Genomic DNA, 21,972 nt, shown 5'->3' on the forward strand with positions numbered 1-21,972 from the left:
TGATCATCAAATCCCGCCCCGCCCCCAAGGCGGCAGCCTGGCTTTCTCTCCAGCTGCACGCTCTCCGGCGACCGCCTCCAGCAGTTAGCATCCTCCACCAGCTTGGGTCCACAGGCACTTGTGAGTGAGATTCCTTTTTCTTTCTTTCTTTTTTCTTTCCTTTTTTTTTTTTTTTTTTTTTTTTAAATCTCGATGGCATTGGAGGGGAAGGGAAATACACACACACACACACACACACACACACAAAGCGAGTGTGTGCTGTATTTTGAAAATTTAATCCTCGGGGCCACAGCTCTCCTGGTTAATTAAAATTAAATCTCCAGTGCATCTGGAAAAAAGAAAGGCTGCTGCTCGCGGCCTTGGATGCGCCCACCAGCGTCAGACATCAGGCTGGGCTTCAGCTAATGTGTGCCACTGGCTGGGAAAGGAGAAGGGTAGGTAGGGGAAGGAAGTGCAGCTTCCAGATTCCTTCAGCCTCAGGGATGGAGCCCAGGGAAGAAAGGTGGGGAGGGGGGTGGCAGAGAAGGTAAGGTTGCAGTCATCCACAAAACCAAGATAATAAATGATTTAAAAAATAAACTCAGGCCCACTTCCACCTCATCTCCCACGCCCCACCCAGGAATAAAAAACAAAAAGTCACCTCTAACCAGATCTGAGGTCCGATCATATCAGTCGGGCTATGTAACAAGTCAAAAGGGGAATCTTTCTTTGGAGGATGCATGCTTCCTGCAAGACTCATCTGTAGGTTTATGCTTGAGTTCCTGTCTTCTAGCTCATTCCCTACAGAAAGACTGCTGAAGATGGGGAGAATTTCTCACTGTGTGTTGATGTTCAGTAACAGGATTTTATTATTCAGATGCTGCTCCTTATTTTCACCTTAAGAACTTGGCAGGTCTGTTGAATGTGTCAGGTGCAGTGATCTTAGACTAGACAAAATGCTTTTTCTAAGTCTGTTGTTATAATGCAGTATTTTTCCTGCCAGGTATAAAAATCATGTAAAAGCCAGCAGATGCCATCATTTTGTTGTTGTTGAGCCCACCACTTAAAATTCACCAAGTGAACTGAAAATGGGTCTGGTTAAGAATGGAACCAGACATCACTTCCTCCCCTGGGTTCCTCCCACCAGCAAGACTGCAGTTCTTGTTGGACAATCACACTTCCTCCCTGTTCTTCCCTCCCCTTGCCCTTCTGTGACCTCCTTTAGAAACACTTCCCCTCTGTCATTGTTGCTGAGGGATTCCAGTCTATACTCATTAAAGAAAAGAAGAAAGCTCTTCTGGTTCATATTGACTAGAGAACTGAACATCACATACCCTTTTACATAAGTCAGTTATGTAGATAGGACAAAAAATTAAAAATTACACCATTGCCACATTCTTTTTTTTTAAGTAAAATAAGAAAGTCCAAAGTATTGTAGAAAAGCAGAATTCCTGGTGCTTTGATCTCACTGATCAAGTTTTGTTCTTTGGTTGGTTTGTCGTGCTGGGATTGAACCCAGGGCCTTGTAAATGCTAGGCAAGTACCACTGAATTACACCTCCAGGCCCCAGAGTATGTTTTGTAAGCAGAAAAAGAAATGTTGTCTCAATTCTCAGGGTTATGAAAAAAATTCAGAATTCTAAGAAAATTCAGTCTTGCTTTCTTTTGGGTGGGAGCACTTTAAATTCCCTTTCAAAAATTATTTTTATTTTGTTAGTGTTTTGGTTTATCTCACAGATAATGTCATTGAAGGTATAAGGTATTGTGGTTTGTGGCCTGGCCTGTGGATTCTCAGAGATGTGTCAGGGTGGATCATTGCATGTACAATGCAGGACTGTGTGGGCCTGGTTTATTACAGCCTCTGTGTGGTCACTGAGTGAACTGAGAGAGGGAAACTGCCATCTTCCAGTGAAAAGGTGACTAGGAGCCAGTGATGCCTATGAGGATGACAGATGTTTTTCCTAGCTACAGGGAAGTCGCAGGATGAGCAGTGAGAAAGCTCTTTTTCATAATCTAGGTAAGACTTGTGATTGAGATGTGGAGTCTCTTCAAGGGATCTGTTGTTTAAAATAAGGAGGTATGGTCTCTTTGCCTGTGCCTCTGATCTCAGGGTCTAAAAATCTGCTACCCACCCCAAAAGCCTGTTGGCAAAACAGTTCTACTTGGAAGCTCTGCTTTCAGATTTTAATTCTGGCCCCCAGTTGAGCCTTCTCTTCTGAGGACCACCATGCCATCCTTCAGCGACCACTCCTATGGCTGAATCAAACACCACTCTTCCCTGCACTGTTCCACATCACTGCCCCCTTTGTCCTGGGGAAAAAGGCATGCTGTAACTATGCTCCTTCCACACCCCCTGCTGCCATCACCCCTTAGCAATGACTCCCTTCCTCTTCTGTGAGGCTCTTTTTGTAGGGACAGATGAGGCAAGGCACCAACGATGGCAGGAAACAGTTTCATTTGGCTGCAGCCAAGTTCAGAGGGCACAGCTTTTGCTGTAATCAATCAATTAATCCCCTGAACTCCAAGTTCAGGTAGTTTCAGAGTTTTATACCCAGCATATAAGGGGAGGGGCTCAGAAGTTCACAGTCTGCAGAAGTTCACATAATAGCAGCTTTTTCACTGTATTGGGCAAGTTAACCCTTCAAGGACAACACCTGAGAAGGGGAGAGCTTCTTCTCCTCTTTCTTTCCTCCCGCTGCCAGATGTTACCATGGAGCCCAATTGGTAACTTCTCTTATCTTAGAAATGTAGACTTCTCTGTGAAGCCCCATCTCAAGGCCAGAGGCCTTGTTTGCACATTTCTACAAACTACTATTCTGGATACATTTGTGAAAAACTAGTATGGGGGTGTCCAGCACCTGGAGTGCTGATTTCTTCTTGCCCAGTGGTCAAGCAAGGTAGGGCAACATGAAAATAGGAAGTTTATCTACATTGAACTCTTTTGCAGAGACTTTTGTGCTGACAGTCCTAAAATCAGCCATGGTGAAGATTTCTGGAGAATCCCAGTTAAGACTTTTCTGTGGAGAAAGGGGGTGCCACTACACTCTTACTGCTCACCCATCTCCTCGCCCCTCCTCCACCCCATCTGCCTGGTAACTTTATTTTCTTCCCTCTGGAAAGCAGCTGCTATCTCAGACGGACAGGAGCTTGTGGGATTCTCATCATGTTATCTCACAGAATCCCAGCACCTAGTCCTGTCGCTGCCTTGAAGCTAATCCACTCCTGAGCCAGCTCACATAAATATGACTCAACCAGTTCACAATGTTCAGCCGATATTTATTGAGCACCTACCATGTACCAGGTACTGTTCTAGGCAGAGGGATACAGTTCAGTCAACCAAACATTTTCCTGTCTTTTTACAGCTTATGTCCAGCATGTAGGGATTCTGGGAGTGGGAGTGAGGGGTGGAAGGAATATGTGTGTCACAAGAGGTAGGACAATAGCCAAGCAAAACAGATCAGAGACTGAAGATCAGGTCTTACAGCTCTCACAATAAGGAGATGTTTATGGTCCTTTTAACCAAATACCTTTGCTGCTGGGAACTGTTTTTTCTATGGACACTCAGGAGCCGTGACCCTGCTTCAGTGTGAGAGCCTTTCAGCACCACATAGGCTGTGCAGTGATGAGAGAAATGCTGCCCAGAGGATTTGTAGCAACTGGCGGGGGGCTGGGAGTTTGAAGGTGCTGCTCTGCTGCAGTTCCAATCACTTGACACAAGTCCAAACCAGATACATCAATGAGACTGTCTTTCTGAGAGGAGATAATGGTAATTTTCAGTGGTAAAATGGTAGCTTTATTTCCTAGTTGGTAGCAAACCTAATGGTGGTAAATTAAGATATAATTAGCATAATCTGCCCATCCCATATGGGTGATGTGTGGTCCTTTTGAGTGACAGACACACAAGTCAGTGAAGAGTTGAAAGAACAGCAGAACTAAAGGCATAATTCATGTAGTGATAAATTAACTTCAAAATAACAAAACTCCACCCTTGCAGCTCCGGTTGTTCAGATTCAACATGGGAAAGATGCAGAAAGTCAACTCCTAATGTTCTTAACCCACTGGAGCAGGTACACCCTGATTTGGAAACAGTTGGACAAAGGTTACTAATTGGCAGCCCATTTATGTTTTGTTTTGGTTATTTGTACACATAGTAACTTGCTTAAATTTGGTCTAATTGCAACAATTAAAATCAAAATTTTACGTGAAATTTCAGACAACCCATACCAAATGGGCCTGCCTTTCTCTATGAAAGGGGCGGGCTGAACAGTAGATGTGGTGGATGGAGAAGAGGGGAACAGTAACTTCCTGCTTTAGATGAGACTTGAGATCTTGTATTTTCTATAAGCCCTACCACTTGCTATTGTATCTGCAAGGCTTGGCGTCACTACCTTTTACTAGCTTATTTCAGCCATACTTCCACCACATACATTACTGCTACCTTGCAGTGAATACAAAAGCAAAGTCTTCAGAACTTCCTGGCTTCTCCACCCACCAAACCCACAAGTTCTGCTGAGTATTTGGATGTTCTACTGCATTGAGTAGCTAGGAGCAGAAGGATGTGAGCAGACTCCAGGGAAACCATTCCTGGTGGTGGAAGGTGATGAAGGTGCAGTGAACCCCCCTGTGGATTGGCCATGGAGATTATTGACTGAGTGACTGATTGGATAGGACCTGGACAGCAGAGACTAATGACCAGACTTCCTCTTGATGACTCAGTTCTACAAAGATGGTATAGCTGGGCAGGCTTACTCATTTTGTGGTGTTGGGAATTTTGAGATTTTTACTGAATGTAAATGTTGGTTTCTTTCAAATGTACCAAAACTTCCTTTTGGTACATTGCTGGCCATCTCATTATAAGCAAAGACTAGTATCATATACTGGACCATATTGAACTTTCCGGTGAGTCTCTAATGGATCTTGAGCCAGTAGCCATGTAATATTCTTTGTACTGGACAACCGAGTCTCACAGGTTTCCTGGCCTATCCATGAGAATCAAAACTGCTTGACCACTCATTATCAGGGATAATGCCATTTTATGCTCTCTGAAAGTGTATATTAAGATCTCCCTATGCCCCAGAGCTGACATATTGGACATGGCAGATGGAATGAGATGTAAAATAACTTTGGATAATCCTAGTATATTAGTTAGGATTTCTGTGTGACTGCTGGATGAGACCAAAATAATTGTAGACTAAAGCAAGAAGGATTTCTTTTTCATGTATATCAGTCCAAAGACAAAGGATTTGTGTCCACTAGGGTGGATCGTATACCTACTATCTCATTCCTCTGCTTTTCCTGTGGGGTTGCATTTATCTGCATGGGCTGCAGATGGTTCACTGAGCCCATGTTCCAGACTTCAAGGAGGTAAAAAGAGAAAGGAGAGGGCCATAGAGAGAAGTTGCACGCTCACATACACTTACATCCCATTGTCCAGAGACTGTCATATGATCACAAATTTCTCTTCCATCTCAGTCTTTGACACAATCAGACTGGTTCTTAATTGCTACCACTTCAACTGATCCCTTAAAAATTTTTTTTCTTAATCATCTACTTATTGTTCTACTTGTATGTTACCACTTCACAGAGCTTATAGTCTAATAGAAGAGATAGACAATAAATAAGTAAAAGAACAAAATAAATAATTAGACTTATAGATAAGTCTTATGCAGGAAACAGACTTATGACAAAGAATAAAGAGAGGGCAAGGTCCCTTTTTTGATTGGGTGTCAAGAAAACCTCAGAAAAGTTGAGATTTGAACAGAAACTTGGGGAAGTAAAGGAGATGACCCTGTGGTGGAGCAGCTTATCAACCAAGGCAGACTTCATTTAAAAATAAGCCTCAAATGGGAGATTTGGTGCTGTGGAGGAATGACAGGCAGCCAGTGTGATTGCATACTGTGAGTATGAGGGAAGGGCAATATGGGATAGCAGGATGGGGAGGAGCTGGACCCTGCAGGTCTTTATAACAGTGGGGAGTCACAGGAGGGTTTTAAACAGCAAGTAGCATGATTTTGTTTATGTAAGATCTTTCTCATTGCTGAGTAGAGAACTGACTGGAAGACAGCAAAAATAGAAGCCATAAGATGAGAAATTTTTATATGTAAGAGATGATGACCTTTTTGACCAGAGTGGTAGCACTGGAGATAGAAAAATAGGTAGATGAATTTATGAATTATCTGAAGAATTTCATTTAAGAGTGACTTGAAACCAATTTTCTACTCATGAGTTCCAGAGTATAAACATGTTTTTAAACCCTGTTTCCCTACTTGGGTGACCAAGAGGTTGACTGAGGTTGGCATTTTGCAGTGTCATGCACATAATTGGACTTTGGACTGGGAGTGGAAAAGGAGGACAGGCAAAGTTTAACTCCCAGCAAAGAAAATAAAAGTACATGTATTCTCTTGGTTCTGTTGATTAAAGCCTTAGAAGCTGGGTAAATTTGTTTTTACCCTCTCTCTTATGGAAACTAAAAGGAAAAAGATAGTCAGAACTTGCTTCTCAGACTAAACACTAATAGTATTTTTTGTTTTTTTGTTTTTTTGTTTTTTTTTTTTTTTTGGTTTGGGGGAATGGAACCCAAGGCCTCAAGCATGCTAGACAAGCAATATGTCACTGACCTACATCCCCAGCCTGACAGCATAATAAAATGAACAAAACTGTTATCTCTCTTTTTAAAATTTTTTTTATTTTTTATTCTAATTTGTTATATATGACAGCAGAATTATTATAATTCATATTACTCATATACAGCACAATTTTTCATATCCCTGGTTGTACACAAAGTATATTCACACCATTTGTGTCTTTAGACATGTACTTATGGTAATGATATCCATCTCATTCCGCTATCTTTCTTACCTCCATGCCCCCTCCCTTCCCCTCCCACCCCTCTGCCCTATCTAGAGTTCAACTAATCCTCCCATGCTTCCCCTCCCAATCCCACTATAAATCATCCTCCTTATATCAGAGAAAACGTTTAGCATTTGGTTTTTTGGGATTGGCTAACTTCACTTAGAATTATATTCTCCAGGGGCTGGGGGTGTGGCTCAAGTGATAACGCGCTCACCTGGCATGCCCGGGGCGCTGGGTTCGATCCTCAGTACCACATAAAAATAAAAAATAAAGATGTTGTGTCCACCGAAAACTAAAAAATAAATATTTTTTTAAAAAAGAATTATATTCTCCAACTCCATGCATTTACCTGCAAATGCCATGATTTCATTCTCTTTTATTGCTGAGTAATATTCCATTGTATAAATATATACCACATTTTCCTTATCCATTCATTTTCTGATGGGCATATAGGTTGGTTCCACAGCTATTGTGAATTGTGCTGCTATAAACATTGATGTGGCTGTGTCTCTATAGTATGCTGATTTTAAATCCTTTGGGTATACACCAAGGAGTGGGATAGCTGGGACAAAAGGTGATCCCATTCCCAGTTTTCCAAGGAATCTCCATACTGCTTTCCATATTGGCTGTACCAATTTGCAGTCCCACCAGTAATGTATGAGTGTGCCTTTTTCCCCACATCCTCACCAATATTTATGGTTGTCTTTTTTTTTTAAGAGAGAAAGAGAGAGAGAAATTATATATATATATATATATATATATATATATATATATATATATATATATATATATATTAGTTTTCGGTAGACACAACATCTTTATTTTATTTTTATGTGGTGCTGGTGATATGAGAATGGAAACCTCTGTTTGTTTCTGCAGTTTATGAATTTGAGTGGTATGAATTTTCCCAGCCTTTCACCTGCAGTCTGTGGATGTCTTTTCCTATAAGATGAGTCTCTTGGAGGCAGCATATTGTTGGATCTTTTTTTTTAATCCAATCTGCCCGTCTACGTCTTTTGATTGGTGAGTTTAGGCCATTAACATTCAGGATTATTATTTAATCATGATTTGTATTCCCAGCCATTTTAGTTTATTTTTGGTATTTAACTTGACTTGGTTTCCCCTTCTATTAGTTTTTCCTTTAGTGCAATACCTTCCTTTGCTGATTTTCATTGTTGTTTTTCAATTCCTCTTCATGGAATATTTTGCCGAGGATGTTCTGTAGTGCAAGTTGTAAATTCTTTTAATTTTTATTTATCATGGGAAGTTTTTATTTCATCATCAAATCTAATGCTTAATTTTGCTGGATATAAGATTCTTGGTTGAGATCCATTTTCTTTCAGAGCTTGATATATGTTGTTCCATAATCCTCTAGCTTTTAGGGTCTGGGTTGAAAAATCTGCACATAATCTAATTGGTTTCTCCCTGTATGTAATCTGATTTCTTTCTCTCATGACTTTTAGTATTCTCTCCTTATTCTGTATATTAGGCATTTTAGTGTGGATCTGTTTAATTTTGTACATTTGAAGTCCTGTAAGCCTCTTGAAGTTGATTTTCCAATTCATTCTTCCTGATTGGAAAATTCTTTGATATTATTTCATTGAATAGATTGCACATTCCTTTGGTTTGGAACTCTATGCCTTCCTCTATCCCAATAACTCTTATTAAATTTGGTCTTTTAGTACTATCCCATATTTCTTGAATGGTCTGCTCATGGTTTCTTACCACTTTCACTGTGTGGTCTTCATTCTTTTCAAGAGTATATATTTTGTATTCATTGTCTGAGGTCCTGAGGTCCTGTCTTCCAAGTGGTCTAATCTGTTGGTGATGCTTATATTGAGTTTTAATTTGGTTTAGTGTTTCTTTCATTTCAAGGATTTCTGTTTGATTTTTTGAGAACCTCTATTTCCCTATTGAAGTAATCTTTTGCTTCCAGTATTTGCTTATATAGCTCTTAGTCAAAATGATCTTTTGCTGCCTGTATTTGCTGTCTTATATTATCATCCTTTAATTCACAGAACATTTTAATTATGTACATCCTGAACTCCTTCTGTCATTTCTGCTGCTTCCTCTGGCCTAATAATGTGGTATCTTGATTTGTTTGGGGCACTTTCTTCCCTTGTCTTTTCATGTTGCTTATGGGTCTTCCCTTCTAGCACTGTGGATCCCAGACGTTACCATTTTTACCCTATAAGCTTATAGTGCCCCTGTAGGGATCCGATACCTCTCCTTTGAGGTGAAGGACAATGTTAACAGATCTCAGTATAAACAATATGCACCCTAAAAACAAATGTTTGCTATTAAGATGTTTACAGATTGGTCACAATATACAGAAATGGTGAATTCAATTATTATCTACAATATACTCAGTAGGTTTGTAAAAGGGTTTATAGTTTCTGATGGTGGACAAAGAACCAGGGGTGAGGAGTAGGATGATATGCCAAGGAGGTAGGAGGAGAGGATATAGAGTTATTATATCTTAGGAAGTGTGAAAGAGAAATCTAAAGAGGAAGATTAGTAACAGGAGAAGGGAGAGGAAGTAATTTGGAGGAGACAAGTAAGTAGGAAGACAATAGAGTACATAAAACAAACATACATATATATTTAAAAAATGTTAAAATAGTAGAAATTGGTGGGAAAAAAGAAAAAAGGATAAAGAAAAAATATATTCAACACAACTGTAATATACTATTCAGATGTCCCAGTCCTCAAAATCATAATTCATGCAAAGTACTTGGTTTCACATGTGTTGGGGATGTGAGAATGGGAGAATAGAGAGGAAGAGGGAAAAAAAATCTTGAAGGAAGAAACAGGGATTGTTTCAGTTGGAGATCAGTATCTTTCCTGCTCCCTTCTCATCCAATAGGTGGGTTCATCCGTTGTTAGCTGGTGTGTCCACCCTCAGGATGGTAAGGGTAACCAGGGTATCACTGTGTTGGGGTAATGGCTGCTGGGGAGAGGGGGGAGTTAGAAACTGGGTACCCCAGCCGGATTTCCAAACTGGAAGTTGCCCCCACTGAAAATGGTGATGAAGGTGGCCCAAGATTGAGGTGCCTGCTTTCAGTGATGGGATGTTGGGTTAGGTGGGAGGAGCCAGGATGATTTCAGAGAGGAGCACTGTGGTGCAGAGCATGTGGCTGTCAGCTGACTTCAGAGCCTGTGTGAGGTTCTTGGACACAGGCAGGCTAAGGCACGTAGGGTACTGTCTCTGCTGCTGCAGAGTCCTAAGATGTCGGCGACTGGGGATCCCCACATGGGCAGATGGGGCTCCACACAGGAGAGCAGCCAGACTTCCTGCGCCTGGGAAGCTGCCAGGTGTCCTTTGTGGGAGCAGTGTTCATGCTTTCTCCTCGGGTGGGTGGCCAAAAGTTCTGCATGGGTGCTGTTGCTGATGGTCCTGCCCTGGTACCCGGTTGTCCTGCATGGTGGAGTGGTTGGGAGACCTGCTCTGACACTGAGGCCTGGAGCCCTGGACTGGCACGGTGACCGTGATTCCTGCGAGGGAGCAGGAGCATCACTCGCAGAGAAGCAGTATTCTCACTACTTGAGTCCCAGGTCACAGAGTGACACAGACTGCTGCCTTCCTCTTACCCGCCATCTTGGTTCTCAACTGTTATCCTTAACAGTTGTTTATGTCATATTTCCAAGGAGGCCTTTTCCCTTCTCTGCCCTATTAACAAGTACGTACTGCTGACTTTTGGCTACGTGTCCAGCCCTATGGTCGTCTCTCTGATGGTGAAAAAGAATTGTGAGACAGTGTCTGATCTCTAGAAGTTTATGATCTACGTTGGATGATAAATGAAGGTTCATGTTGCCCAATCCAAATGTCTGAATAGCATCTATAATCAATAAAATGATAAGGAATGCTGCATAACGAAGGATTAAAAGTATGACACAGGTGAGAAGTGCTACTGAAATACAGAGCAGAAAGAGACGAAAGAAGGAATGAAAATTGACAGTTAAGAAGAATCAGTCACATTCTAGGAATCTGACTTGACCTCTCATTGAATTCCCACCACACTCCTTCAACAAGGCTAGAACTGGAGGGAGAGACGTGGGCTGGGTAGTAATGGAAAGGGACTGAGTAAGTCTGTGTTGAGCAAGCCTTGAAAGAGGTGGAGAAGAAGAGAGAAGTGAAAAAACGAACATAAGGAGACATGTTTAGCTGTCATGTTGAAGGGAAGGGGAATTGCTACTGAGTTCAAATGGGCATGAATATGGAGAGTCTGGAACACTAGGGAGAGCTTTTAGATACATTTTAGTTAGAAGTGGCAAGATACTGATGGCTGCTACTGGACAGTAGTGATGGTTACTGGTGTTTTGTTAATCACTATTTAAAACAGTAAAGGAAGAATTCTGAAGTGGAAGAAGGAAAAAACAACTTGGAAGAAGCAGTGGTGAGCCTCATTTTAGTATATGGTGGGGACAGAAATCCAAATGAACAGATTAACAAAGAGATTTTCTAGGAATGATTGGCAGGACTCAGAAACAGCTTAGTATTGGAGATACAGGAATATATCCTTAACATAGGAAATGGTTTAATCAAAGTAAATTCTATAAATTTAAGTTTAAAAGTTCAGGTAAATGTTGGCAGGTGGTATGGCATAGTGAAAAGAACATGAGCTTTGAAATCAGCAAACCTGGGTGTGAGTCCCAACCCTACCACTTACTTCCATGTAACCTTGGGCAGAGTCCTCTACATGGGTACACTGATACATAGTACCTACTTCATTGATCTATGTGAAGATTAAATAACATGATTACCGTAAAGCACTTAGAACAGCTCCTGTCACAGAGAATTACAGAAAACTGTAAGGTTCAGAAACCCTTCAACACAAAAAATCCTTTGGACTTCCAAATATTTTTGTCAGTAAGCAAGCAGAGAAGACCACTTACCACCCAACTAAGGCCCAGTTTTCTGACACTCCTAATTGTGTGTGTGTGTGTGTGTGTGTGTGTGTGTGTGAGAGAGAGAGAGAGAGAGAGAGAGAGAGAGAGAAAGAGATAATGTGTACTGTTTTAAGCCTCTAAGTTTGGAGTAATTTGTTCCACAGCAACAGTTAACCATATATATTTTACTGAAACATGTCTGATCTCATTAAGCCTCACAGCAAACTGGATAAAAAGTATACCCACAAATTTGAGAAAAGACAGTTTGTTCTTTAGCTATGGTGCCATACCAAGTAGACACCAGTACTAGTTTTAAACCTGTGCAATCAATAATGACCTAAGTGAACATGCTTTTGAAAGCTAGCTCCGTCAATGCCAGCTCCTTTTAACTGAAAGTCACCTGTTGGTCTTTTAGAAATGATGACTTGATTGATGGATGGATTTCCAAAGGCATCTTCATGGAGTACTATGGTCTAAATGTTTGTTTCCTCCCCAAATCCATATGCTAAAATCCTAACCCCCACCATGATGGCATTAGAAAATGGGATCAAATCTTTGGGAGGATATTAATGGATGGTTACTTATAAAAGAGGCCCAAGGACAATTATACAGCCTTTTCCACCATGGAAGGACACTGTGAGAAGAAAACATTTGTGAACCAGAAAATGAGCCCTCATAGACACCTAACCTGCTGCTACCCATATCTGGGACTTACTAGCTTCCAGAACTGTGAGAAGTAAATTTCTGTGTTTCTAAGTTTCCTAGTCTAAAGGTTATAAATAGCCCATGCTGTTGTAGCAGCCTCTATAAGACTGAGAGAATTTGTTGATCCACTGATCAGGTTTAAACTGGTTCAAATGGCTGCATTTTACCATGTTTACAAAATAACTCAGCCTTTCCTCATGTGTGGGAAATTTTTGTATTCTCAAAAGATCATGTTCTGATTGAAGGGAGATTGGGAACCATGTTTCCAGGTGAATGGGGGATAGTGTCTGTTTGGTGAACTGACACTGGCCAAGCTTACTTGTTTAAAAAGAGCTGTGTCTGAAGCAAAGAATGGTGCCCTATAGAGAATTACCAGGAGTTTATCACTTCATATTTCATCATTTTTATCAAATTTTCTTTTGGTGTTTCTGGGGATTGAAACCAGGGTCTCATACACACAAGGGAACCATTCTATCACCAAAGCCCTTTTGAAATTTTTCATTTTGATACAAGGTCTCCTTGAGTTGCCCAAGATAGTTTCCAACTTGTGATCTTCCTGCCTCAGCCTCCCAAGTAGCTGAGATTACAGGCATGCACCACTATGCCCAATCCAAATGTTTGAATAGCATCTTCAAATGTCATCTTTCTCCTTTCCTTTAGATAGGACTGCCCCCCACCATAATTTGACAAGATGGTTATATTTGTTTATACACTGCCTAGAGTCTCAAAATCTTCTCTTAGCTTTTATTTTCTGTATTTTTTCCATCCTTGGACTCAGGAAGCTCTTTCTGTATCTAACATTGTCCTTTCCTATTATGACTATCCAAGTCAGGAGAACCCTACACATTTTCCTGTGTATAAAGCCCATCAACAATGGTTGTCATCTCTGGGCATGTGTTTACTTTGCCCCACATCTCCCAAGAGAACAAGAAATATGAGATTTGCAATTTGCCTACTCGCCACACTGTTTGGAATTATTACCTCCCTCTTTGAACATCTTGGCACATCTTAAAAGAAGGGATGGGATACAGAAAGAAGACAAACTTTGTCCCAGCTCTGCAGCTCTTGAATCTGCTTGAGTTCTCACTTCCAAACCCTAGTTTCACCCAGCACACAAGGACCAGGGAAGGAAACTACAGAGCAAAGCAGAAGCTCTAAGTCATGAAAACACTGTGGATCAGAGGATAGGGCCTGAGGCTGTGATAGCTGTACTCTTAAGGTGGGTATAAAGTGGCTTGGTCAGAGGTAACTCCTATTATAGGATCCCCATGATTCAGCTTTCCTTCAGTTTTCCTAGAAGACTTGAACTAGGGAAAGCATTTTTGTATTATACATAGATATTTACAGAGTAGAATTTAAAATTGATATGAGTTTTTAAAGAAGGAAACTTGAAAATCTTAACCTTGGAGAGGACCACGTCCTCCCAGCCTCCATATCCCTTCTCTTATTTTTTTTTCAATATTTTTTTTTTAGTTTTCAGCAGACACAACATCTTTGTTTGTATGTGGTGCCGAGGATCGAACCTGGGCCTCACGCATGCCAGGCGAGCGGGCTACCGCTTGAGCCACGTCCCCAGCCCCTCCATATCCCTTCTCAGTAGATGTTCATTTTTCTGTATTGAGACTACTTTGGTGATGAGCCTTAGCTGAGATTATTAATGCTCCAACGTACTCAGTGCTCTCTTGACTGGGTTCGTTGTCCTTTGGGGATATTTATCTTGTGCAGTCCCTCTTTCCTGACTCTTCCTGCATACACCTTTATGCTCTTAGATATCTCAATCAAAAGGAATTCCAAACCCCAACAACTTCCTGGGAGATCATCTGAATTTAAGAATCAGAGTTCCTCAGTCTTCTAAATTTTCTTTGTGTGCCTTGGCCTAAAATGTCAAACTCTAGGTAAGATTCCTTAATTTTCCTCTAGAAATTCAAAATAAGCCCAAGGTTATTTTGTACACATGAACCATACACCATGAACACAGCATCTTCCCTAAAAGATAGATTCTCCTTGCCTCTGTTTACCTGGAGAACAAAGAGAAGTTGGAGTGTTGAGAGTGGAAGTCAGTCTTCCCCCCTGCTATTCCCAGCATGCAGTAGGACTTATTTCTGCAGTTTTCTGAGGGCTTGGGCCAAGAAGAAGCCAAGAGATGGGTTTCCTTTACAGAATAGCAAGGTAGCTGCAGTTGGTGGTGTTGCACCGTTTTGGGGTGTCTCATTCAGAGTTGCTCTCATTTACTTGCATATAGTTGTAATGTATGACTTCGTAGCCAGAAGTCCAGAGCACTGGTCTCAGCCATCTCAGTCTCCATCTATGGTGGGAGCATATTGATTTAAAACCCCCATCTGCCTGTATATCTTCCTCAGTGACTTCATACTCTGCACTTCTCAGTGGGACTGTGGGTTTTTTGTAACATTATACATTTACATAAATGACAATAATAATATTGTAACACAAAATTTTATTCACTATCTATTCTTATCAGAGTATTTTCTCTGGGCTCCCAAAATAATTATAAGAAGTAAAGAGAGGGGAAGGCTTTTGCCAAGTTGGGGATGATTTCCCAAGGCCTTCTCTATGCTATCTGATTTGCTTCTTGTTGATGGCTTTGCTTTCCTGTCTTTCAGGTGACAGACATCCTTGGGACATCTTTGCATAGTCCTCTCCAGAAAGAAGCTCTGTGATGTGTGGATTGTGAGCTTGCTCAAGCAAGTCACGCTCTTTATAAGGCACAGCTAAACATAAGGACTGGTATGGAAGAGCCGGCACCACTGGAAGGCCTGGACCAATTCCCAAGCTCCAACCAGGGCTCTCTGAGGAGGGCTGTGGCTGCTGCTCTGGCCCTGGATGGGGAATCTACAATGGGTCGCAGGAAAAAGAAGAGGAAAGAATCCCGTCCAGAATCTATCATCATCTACCGGTCAGATAATGAGAAAATGGATGATGAGCCTGAGGATTCAGAAGGTGGAGATCGGCCTAAAGAGGAAGAGGGAGATGATTTCCTAGACTATCCCATAGATGATGGTGAGTCTTTCTGGGACCCCTTTTTGAAAGCCATGGGAAGGGAACCAAAAAGGGGGACCTCATCTGTCTATATTTCTTGTTGGTGGTACATTTCTCCCAGGGTTGCAATCTTCATTCAGCAATTGATAGTACTACTTAGAACCTATAATTTTCTATTCTAGGTGGGATGGAGGAGATCTTACACTCTCTGAACTCCTAATATAGTGGGAAAAGCTGATTTGTGTTAAAAAACCAGTAACACAAGCAGACCATGATAATTAATTTAATGTATGTGTGATAAAGTCAACAAATTATTGATTTTCACAATAATCAGGAAAATGGAAATTATGACATCAGTGATATAAAGTATTCCTTCATTTGTAGGATTGCCAAAAATGTGTTTAAGTATAATAATAACAATGTGAGGGTATTACATTTTAAGTAAAAGTGGAAACTTCCCACTTTGTAGGGAATTTGTTGATATTTATTAAAATTCAATATATATATATACCCTATGTCCCAGGAATCCACAGAATATCTTTTTTCTTATTTTTAAGTTTTTGTAGTTGTAGATGGACAGAATGCCTTTATTTTATTTGTTAATTCTTTTATATGGTGCTGAGGATCTAACCCAGTGCCTCACTCAGCATGCTAGGCAAGCACTCTGCCACTGAGCTGCAGCCCCAGCCCTCACAGTTTAACTTTTATGAAACTTATACCCATGTTCTGCATATGTGAAAAAGCATGTATAAGAATATTTGCTGCTACTAATGGAACTGTGGAGTATCTGTATTAAGAATGACTGGGCAGGGCTGGGGATGTGGCTCAAGCGGTAGCGCGCTCGCCTGGCATGCGTGCGGCCCGGGTTCGATCCTCAGCACCACATACCAACAAAGATGTTGTGTCTGCCGAGAAGTAAAAAATAAATTAAAAAAAAAAAAAAGAATGACTGGGCAGCACTGGAAGGATGAGATAGATCTGTTTGTGTAGAGGGATAGATATCCAGGACACACACTTACAGAATAAGTCAAAGCAGCAGCCTGGCTCTCACGGAGTTGACCTTTTAGTTAGGGGAAGGCAAACAATGAATAAGCCAACCAATAAAAGATAATTTCAGGTAGTGGTATACGTAGCAAAGACAGTAAAACCATGATAGAAAGAAGAGTCCTGTTTCAGGGTGATAAGGCAAGAGATTGTGTGGTCATGGAAGGTCTCTCTGAAGAAGTGACATTTGAGCAACTTCAAATGACATGAAAGAGCCAGTTGAGAAAAGACATGGGGCAGAGCTTTTGAAGGAGAGGGAACAGCAAGGGCAAAGGCCTTGAGGGCAACCTTGGCCCATTTACAGAATGGAGTGGTGCCAATGTCTTGGCTTGGCACAGAATCACGAGCTCCCGAACTCACACCGGCCTCCACACACGCTCTCGGGCAATCCCAGTTCTCCTCCGCCCAATTCACCTACTCCACGAGGCTTTTTTTTCCAATATCCCATTTGAATCTCACGAGAACTCAACGGGAACAAGCAGCAGGAACACCCTAATCCCGGCAGCAATAATCTTCAACCTCCAACTTCCCTAAAACCCCTATTGTCTTAAACCGGGAACGCCTTAAAACCAAATTATCTTAAACCCGGATACTTCCTAAAACCTGGATCCACCCTGGTCATTGAGCAGGGTCACCTTTCTCAAACACACATGCAAGGTCACAGCAAATTTCCAAGGCAAGTCCATTTAACATGGGGTACGCTGGCAAGGAAATATCGATGCATCATTCCTACTTGGCAATGGCCCTCAGCAGAGTGGTTTCTGTTTAGGAGTGTAGAGGATAAGGGGAAGGATGTTGAGAAAATGTCAGAAAGTGGGGCAGGGGCCAGATAACGTCACCATTGCAGGTCTTGCAGGTCTACAGAAAAGGGTTTGGAAGTTGTTATAAGTGCAAGGAAAAGTGAATGGAGGACTTTTAAACAAGGGACACACATTATCTCATTCATAGTTTAAGATCACCCTGGCTTGTCTATAAGGACTAGATTGCAAAGAGTAGGAATGGAAACTGATGGGAGAATTTTAGACACTGCAAACACAATAATGCTAATGCAGAAGCTTGAAGTACAGTGATAGGAGAGAGAGTGCCAGAGAGGAAGAGGAATTAGATTCAGAATATAATGTGGTATGTGCTGACAGATTGGAGGCAGGACATAAGGGAAAAGGGAGGATTAGCAATGACTCCTAGGTGTTTGAAAAGAACAATGGAATGATGGTTTTATTTGCCAAGATAAAGGAGTCTGTGAAACCATTAGGTTTGGGGGAACAGTACATCCCTTCTAGGTCAATCATAGCCCCTGCTACTCCTGAGTCCTGCTCTTAGGTGGCTTTCTTCTGTCTCTTTCCCACCTAGGGGGTAAAGTCTTCTAGTCAAAGGGCCCAGGGAACACATCTGTCTAAGCCTATAGTCCTCAATCCACCCCCACATTTTTAGACTACCTTTTACATACCAAAGGCCACAGACTTCCCTTCTCAGTATCTCTAATCCCTTTTCAAGGGTGGTCAAAGGACAGCTATTTTGTGATTGCGTGTGTGTATGTGTGTGTATGTATGTGTGTGTGTGCATGTGTGTGTGTGTGTGTGCATGTGTACTATATGAATGGAGGGTGTGGATGTTTGGGGGTGCCGGGTTTCTGTTCTCGTGACTAAAAGGCTGAGGGGTCACTCCAGGTAAACTGGGCTAACTGGGCTGTGCAAAATAACCACACGAGTCACAAATACCTTTTTCTTTGGGGTCGCTGTGACGGCTCCTCTGACCTTAAGGGTCCGCAGGAAGAGAGAGAGAAAGCACGCGCTGACCCCTTTTATTGAGGAGAAGCTATTCAAATGAGGCAAGGGGTCAGGTGTCAGGGGACTGAGTCTATCTTCATGATGTCCACTGTCAGCAAGTTGACTGACATCTAGGTAGGCCACACCCAAGAGCACAGTAAGAGAAGGGGACACACACAAGACACTTCCATGGAAGATTCTACCCTAAAGGAACAGGTGAGCATAGCTCCACCCATGGAGCTGTAGGAAGCCACACCCGAGCACAGTCACTCGAACCCTAGAAGAACCCTAGAAGAGTGGGGCAGTCTAGCAGCATGGGTGCCTGACTGCCACATCACCCAGCAGGGGAGTTAACTCAGTCACTTGCAAGGTTGGTCTCCCACATGGAGGGTATATATGTGGTGTGGTGTGCATGGCATATGTGTGTGGTATGTGGGTGTATAAGTGGGGAGCGTGTGTGTGTGCATATCGTGGGTATGTGTGGTAAAGTGGAGCGTATGGTATCTATATGTTGTGTGATGTGGGGTTTGGAGGTACTTACAGGACTGGGGTGGGATGTCTCGTAGGTATGAGTGGTATGGTGTGTGTGGGGGGGGGTGGGTAAGTATGTGAATAGAGCTTAAACATGAAGGCTGGGATGCCCACAGGCATATGAAAAGGTCCCCTCTCAGGGAAGTGTAAATTTAGGCATGAGAAAGGAAGGGTCGTGGGCTATGTATAAGCTGATTGCAATGATCTTTACACACCCAGAGTGATACTCATAAATGATATTTTAACAGAACTTCTTAACTTGAAATAGGATCATTAAAGTGTTATCTGTAGTAAAGTTCCTCACTCTACTCTATGTCACAAAAGTCATGTCAACACTGAGGTCCAGAGAAATGGAGAGAGAACTGTCTCACATTTTATCAGGGCTCATAAATGGAGAGAAAGCTCATGCCATGGAGTGATAATAGCAGTGGTCACCCTCCAAGGGAGACTATTCAGTCTACTACTGAATCCCTGACTCTACTACTTGTCAGATGCTATAAAAATACATCTCGTAATGGGCCCAGCCTCAGGGGATACACCCTGATGAAAGTCCACTCTTCAGATCTTGACTCTCACCTCCTTTGTGCCCTACAGGTATGTGGAACATGCCTTTCGACAGTCGCTATGTCACCTTAACAGGGACCATCACACGAGGGAAGAAGAAGGGTCAAATGGTAGACATTCATGTCACATTGACCGAGAAGGAGCTGCAGGAATTGACCAAACCCAAAGAGTCCTCAAAGGAAATGGCACCTGAAGGGAGAAAGGCATGCCAGATGGGAGCAGACCAGGGGCCCCACGTGGTCCTTTGGACTCTGGTCTGCCTGCCCGTGGTCTTTGTCCTCTCTTTTGTTGTCTCTTTCTACTATGGCACTATCACCTGGTACAACATCTTCCTTGTGTACAATGAGGAGAGGACCTTCTGGCACAAGATCTCCTGCTGCCCCTGCCTCATTCTCTTCTATCCAGTGCTCATCATGGCCATGGCCTCTTCCCTGGGCCTCTATGCTGCTGTGGTCCAGCTCTCGTGGTCCTGGGGGGCCTGGTGGCAAGCTGCCCGGGACATGGAGAAAGGCTTCTGTGGCTGGCTGTGCAGCAAGCTGGGTCTGGAAGACTGTTCTCCCTACAGCATCGTGGAGCTGCTTGAATCTGACAATATCTCAGGCAATCTCTCCAACAAGGATTCTGCCCAGGAGGTAGAAACTTCTACTGTCTAAACTGCCAGCAACTTCCTTCCTTCTCTGGATCCAGTAGCCTATATATCATCTTACAATTCCAGTAGATTCTTTCTTCAAATTATCCCCTGTCCCCTACAGTTCTAAAAAATCTTAGCCCACACTGATCTTCCCTACCATCTTGATGGTTCCCAGAAGGCAGACAACAGAAAAGCAACTGTGCCAAAGTAGTAGTCTACACAGTGAATCAACTCTTCTTAATTCCTTGCCCTAAAGTGACCACTTGTCTTGGATAGGGAATTCCACTGTATATCAATCCAGAAGCTTGAAGTTGTTACTGGTGCTGTAACCCAGGAGACTTTGTGACTCAATGTAACAGGGAGAATAAAGAAGCTCAGGGGTGGCCAAGTCCTCCGAGAAAATTGACAGAGATGGAGTGAAACATTTGAAGAGCTGGGCTACTATGCATAATAGAAAGTAGTGATTTGTGTGAATCACTTAGGTTTCGATTGGACTGCATAAAATTAAAGTCCTGAAATATCAGTCAATAGTTTACTTCTTGTATAGAAGTCAGGAGGCAAACAATTCCACGATCCTGTGAAGCCATTGGTACCCCGGGTTTCTTCTTTTCCTGTATCATTAGTAGGACATGGCCTTTATTACTGTTATCCTTGATGTTCCAGTGCTGACTATGTCTTTAGCCATCACATTCCATGTTTCTGGATAAACAGAAGAAGGAGCGAAGAGCACACCCTTCTGTTTAAGGAAGAAGAAGAACCCCCTCTCAACATTTTTATTTCTGATTGGCCAGATCTTAGTCACATGACATCATGACCATAAAAAAGAAGCTGGGAAATGTAGTCTTGTCTAGGTAGTTATATTCTTAGCTAAATATTGGTGTTATGTTAATTTGAGGAAAAAGGGAAGAATGACTATCTTGGTAGGCAAGAAGGAATCTCCACCTTGTGATAACTATTTAAATTCAGAATCCCAAACTACTAATACAGTTTTATTTATTTATTTATTCATTTATTTATTTATTTTGTCTTAAATCTTACACACAATTTATACATAGAGATGAGCTATGTACACTACATATATGCTATCCATAGGTATTAGCATCTAGTTTGTAACTAAACTTCTGAAATGTGTGGTTTCAGGGCTTTTTTTTTTAAAAGCAATAGTGGATAGGATAATACAATTGCATAATGGTAGCATAACTCTTCTTCCTGGTGGTGGAGGTGGAACAGGGGTTGGTGATATTTAATTAATAAAGACTGAGAACGGAGGGATTGTGCCTCACAAACATTCCCCCAGCAGGGATCAGTATCCTTGAACACTAAGAAGCCAGATTTAGCCTTCTGTGGTTTGGCAGAACCTCACTCAGAGCCTTAATCACTCAGATCTTTCTAGTTTAACAACAAACATGGTGTTTTCTATGCTGAGAAGTTTGTCTTCATGGCCTGGGGGTGTATATTAGATTAATCCAGATAAAAATGATTCTGAATTTTAAAAAATCAAAGGTGTCTTTAATTTTAAAACATCAAAGCCTAAAGAGGTCAGCAGATTTTGGAAGTTTGGATCCTTACAAGAAAAGCCGGTGCTCCTTTTTGTTTCTGTCTTGGAAAGAAGCTGTTGAAAGAACTGCTGTGACCTAAACCAGAGGTGTAAGCCATGCTTTCCACAGAAAGCCAGGAACGTTTGCTTAATGTATGGTGCTGAACTCCACCTTCAGAAGAACTCTTTTTTCTTTTTCTTCAACTGTCATTAGTTTGACTAGAGGGAAAAAATGTGCCCAGCATTTTTGAAGATAACCTTGGTGCTTTCTGGTATATTTGCAGAGATATGAACAATTGAAATGCAGATAAAGAAAATAAAAAGTGAAATGTGATTAACATTTGTTGAATTTGTCTTTGAGCTTTCTGAGTGAGATAGCTTTGAATGTTACAGTTTGCAGATAAACAGTGAGCCTGGGGCTGTCCTATATATATATGTAGTGATTTCAGGATGAATCCTTACACATTGACGCAGGTG

At 41.8% G+C, this 21,972-nt stretch overlaps 1 protein-coding gene across 1 annotated transcript; it reads left to right on the top strand.

Annotated features, from left to right (window-relative positions):
• The first annotated feature begins 55 nt into the window (after positions 1-55).
• Positions 56-21,770, top strand: TMEM169 (transmembrane protein 169). The gene is made up of 3 exons (XM_081262374.1): positions 56-120; positions 15,047-15,443; positions 19,358-21,770. The coding sequence occupies exons 2-3, from the start codon at positions 15,173-15,175 to the stop codon at positions 19,978-19,980; spliced, it is 894 nt and encodes a 297-aa protein (XP_081118500.1). The 5' UTR covers positions 56-120; positions 15,047-15,172; the 3' UTR covers positions 19,981-21,770.
• The last annotated feature ends 202 nt before the right edge of the window (positions 21,771-21,972 follow it).

This window comes from Spermophilus citellus, assembly GCF_964194105.1.
Source record: "Spermophilus citellus genome assembly, chromosome: 11".
NCBI classification, from domain to species: domain Eukaryota; kingdom Metazoa; phylum Chordata; class Mammalia; order Rodentia; family Sciuridae; genus Spermophilus; species Spermophilus citellus.